General features: G+C 57.4%; 1 protein-coding gene across 1 annotated transcript; it reads right to left on the bottom strand.

The window, feature by feature from the left end:
• Positions 1 to 375: 375 nt before the first annotated feature.
• On the bottom strand, positions 376 to 2219 carry N7496_002731 (uncharacterized protein; the record flags this gene model as incomplete). Its single annotated transcript, XM_056695662.1, has 4 exons — positions 376 to 1064; positions 1125 to 1647; positions 1707 to 1905; positions 1978 to 2219. The coding sequence occupies 4 exons, from the start codon at positions 2217 to 2219 to the stop codon at positions 376 to 378; spliced, it is 1653 nt and encodes a 550-aa protein (XP_056557874.1).
• Positions 2220 to 2641: the final 422 nt, after the last annotated feature.

Below are 2641 nucleotides of genomic sequence, written 5' to 3'. Positions count from 1 at the left end.
GCCTATAAACCGGGGGCGCCGAGAGTAATTATTGGGGGCTTGGTGTTTTTTTGAGAGGGACAAGAGCAAAGAAATTCAATAAAAAAAAAGCAACGACGGCGGGTATCTCATTGGCACCCAATTCAGATCATAATGTCCAGGCAAGATTAGACAATTATGGACCGAAAAGAGTGACAGTGGCGAGGCAAAAGCACACAAAAAACGAGCAAAACAAAAACTGCGAGCGAAATGGTATCAATTCCGTATTTGCATCCGTCAGGCACTCAGGCGGTCTCCACCAGGAGATTGGTCGAGCCCATCAGGGATATGGTGGGTGAACAAGGAATAGGATGGATCCCACCAGCGTTCAAACTCCACGCGTCGCGGAGACGCAGTTCAAGCAGCAGCCTGGACAGGGGCGGTGGTGGTGAGGTTGACGTTCTTGGCCTCCTCAGTGGCGGTCTCAACGGGCTGAGCGACCTCCTCGACGACAGGGGCGGCAGCCTCCTCGACGGGGGCAGCGGTCTCGGCAACGGCAGCCTCGGCGGTCTCCTCAGCCTTGGCCTCGGCCTCAGCGGCAGGAGTCTCCTCCTTGTCGAGCTTCACGGCCTTGCTGGGCTTGCGGAACAAACCACCAAGCTTGGAGGCCTTGGCCTTCGTCTCGCCATCAGTGACCTCGTTGTCGGAGGTGTCGGCCTTCTTCTCCTTCTTGCCGAAGTTGCCGAAGAAAGAGGTGCGGCGCTTGTCCTTAGGGGTGGTGGCCTCGGCGGCGGCGGAGACCTCCTCGGTGGCCTTGGCGACCTCAGCGTCGGCAGCAGCGGTCACAGTCTCGGGCTCAATGGGCTTGACAGCGGCCTCCTCGACGGGGTTCTCGAGCTGGGGAGCAGTGCTGGCAACGGTGGTCTCCTCAACGGGGGCGGTAGCCTCCTTCTCAGACTTCTCGTGAGCGGGGCTGGTGACCTTCTGGAAGAAGTTGCCGAAGATGGAGGCGCGCTTGTTCTTCTTCTCCTCTTTCTTCTCTTCCTTCTTCTCCTCCTTGGGCTCCTCAGCGGCCTTGTCCTCGGTGGTCTCGGCGGGGGGAGCAACTAGCGTTCATGTTAGTAAATTACTCACATACCAACATTTCGTCACATATAAGAACATACCCTCAGTGGCGACAGCGGGCTCAGCAGCAGTCTCAGCAACGGGCTCGGCAACGGGAGCGGCAGCCTCAGCGGGCTGGGCCTCCTCGGTGGTCTCCTCCTTCTCCTCGGGCTTCTTCTCCTCAGCCTCCTCCTTCTTGCCGAGAAGGGAGCCGAAGATGCTGGAGCGCTTGCGAGACTGGGAGCGAGACTTGGCGGTCTCCTTCTTCTTCTCTTCCTTAGGGGCGGCCTCCTCGGTCTCCTTGGGGGCAGCGGCAGCGGTCTCCTCCTCCTTCTTCTCCTCGGGCTTCTTAGCGGCGACAGCGGCGACGGCAACGGGCTTGGTCAGCTTCTCGAGCTCAGCCTTGTAGCCCTCGCTGGAGGTGATGGTCTCCTTCTCAGCCTTAGCCTCGGTAGCCTTAGCCTCGATAGCGACAACCCAGCTGTCGCGCTCAGCGGCGCTGGAGGCCTGGAAGGTGTGCTTCTGGCCAGCGATCTTGAACTGGAACTCGCTAGAGCCCTCCTTGGTCACATCGGAGACATCAGCCTAGAAGTAATTGTTAGCTTGCATTCGTACTCTATGATTGCAGAGTGCGCGCAACTTACCAGGTTGATGATGTGGCTGGGGTGAGCCTTGTCCTCAGCGCGCTTGGTGATGAAGAGCAGACCCTTGCCGGTCTGGCTGGCCCAGGCGGCGATGGGGTTGGCAACGGCGGGCTTCTCGCTCTGGTGGAAGGTGGACAGCTGCTTGGCCTCAACAGCCTCGTCGTTGAAGTAGAAGAAACGCTTAGCGAAGCGCAGGCTCCTGAAAACGAAGGTACCTTGTTAGCTCCAAGCTCCAAAGCTATCGCAAATCCGCATCCCATTTTCTACTTACTTGACCAGACCGGGGGCCTTGTAGCCGAGGGTGCCATCAGTGGCGGGCTTGATCTCCTCCTTGGCAGCCTCAGTGGTCTCAGCGACTTCGGGGGTGGCAGTGGTCTCCTCAGCGGGAGTCTCCTTCACCTCCTCCTTGGGAGCCTCAGCAGCAGCCTCAGTGGCAGCAGGAGCCTCAACAACGGGCTCAGCAGCGGGAACGACCGCGGGGGTCTCCTCAACGGGCTTCTGAACGTCAGACATGATTAAAAGTTATTAGACCGAAAAGGTATCGGGTGTTTTGGGTATCGATTAAGAAGCAGAGCTTCGAAGAGAAAAAGCGTTTGGGGGGGTATATGGGTATCTTGGAAAGCAAAGAAATAAGAGCTCTAAGAAAGAGCTTGGGTATCACGAACGAAGTAGGAAAGGGGGGGTATTGAGCTTTGGAAGGAGGGGAAAGAAGGAAAGGAGAAAAAAGGGAGGGAAGGGGAAAAAAAGAGAAGCGGCATGGGGGGGGGGGGGTGGTGACCAGCGCTTGTTGATGGCGCTCTCAGCCACTTTTGGAAAAGAGCTGCAGGGAGCCCAGACGTTGGGTGGGACTGGGTCGATTAGGTAAGTCTCCTTCAGGGGAGGCACGCTAACGCAATTAAGAGTGTATACCCTTTTTTTCATTGACCTGTTTATTC

This window comes from Penicillium cataractarum (genome assembly GCF_028827025.1).
Source record: "Penicillium cataractarum strain IBT 29864 chromosome Unknown utg000002l, whole genome shotgun sequence".
In the NCBI taxonomy this organism is placed as follows: domain Eukaryota; kingdom Fungi; phylum Ascomycota; class Eurotiomycetes; order Eurotiales; family Aspergillaceae; genus Penicillium; species Penicillium cataractarum.
The sequence above is the reverse complement of the archived record's forward strand: the minus strand, read 5'-3'. Positions and strand labels throughout refer to the sequence as shown.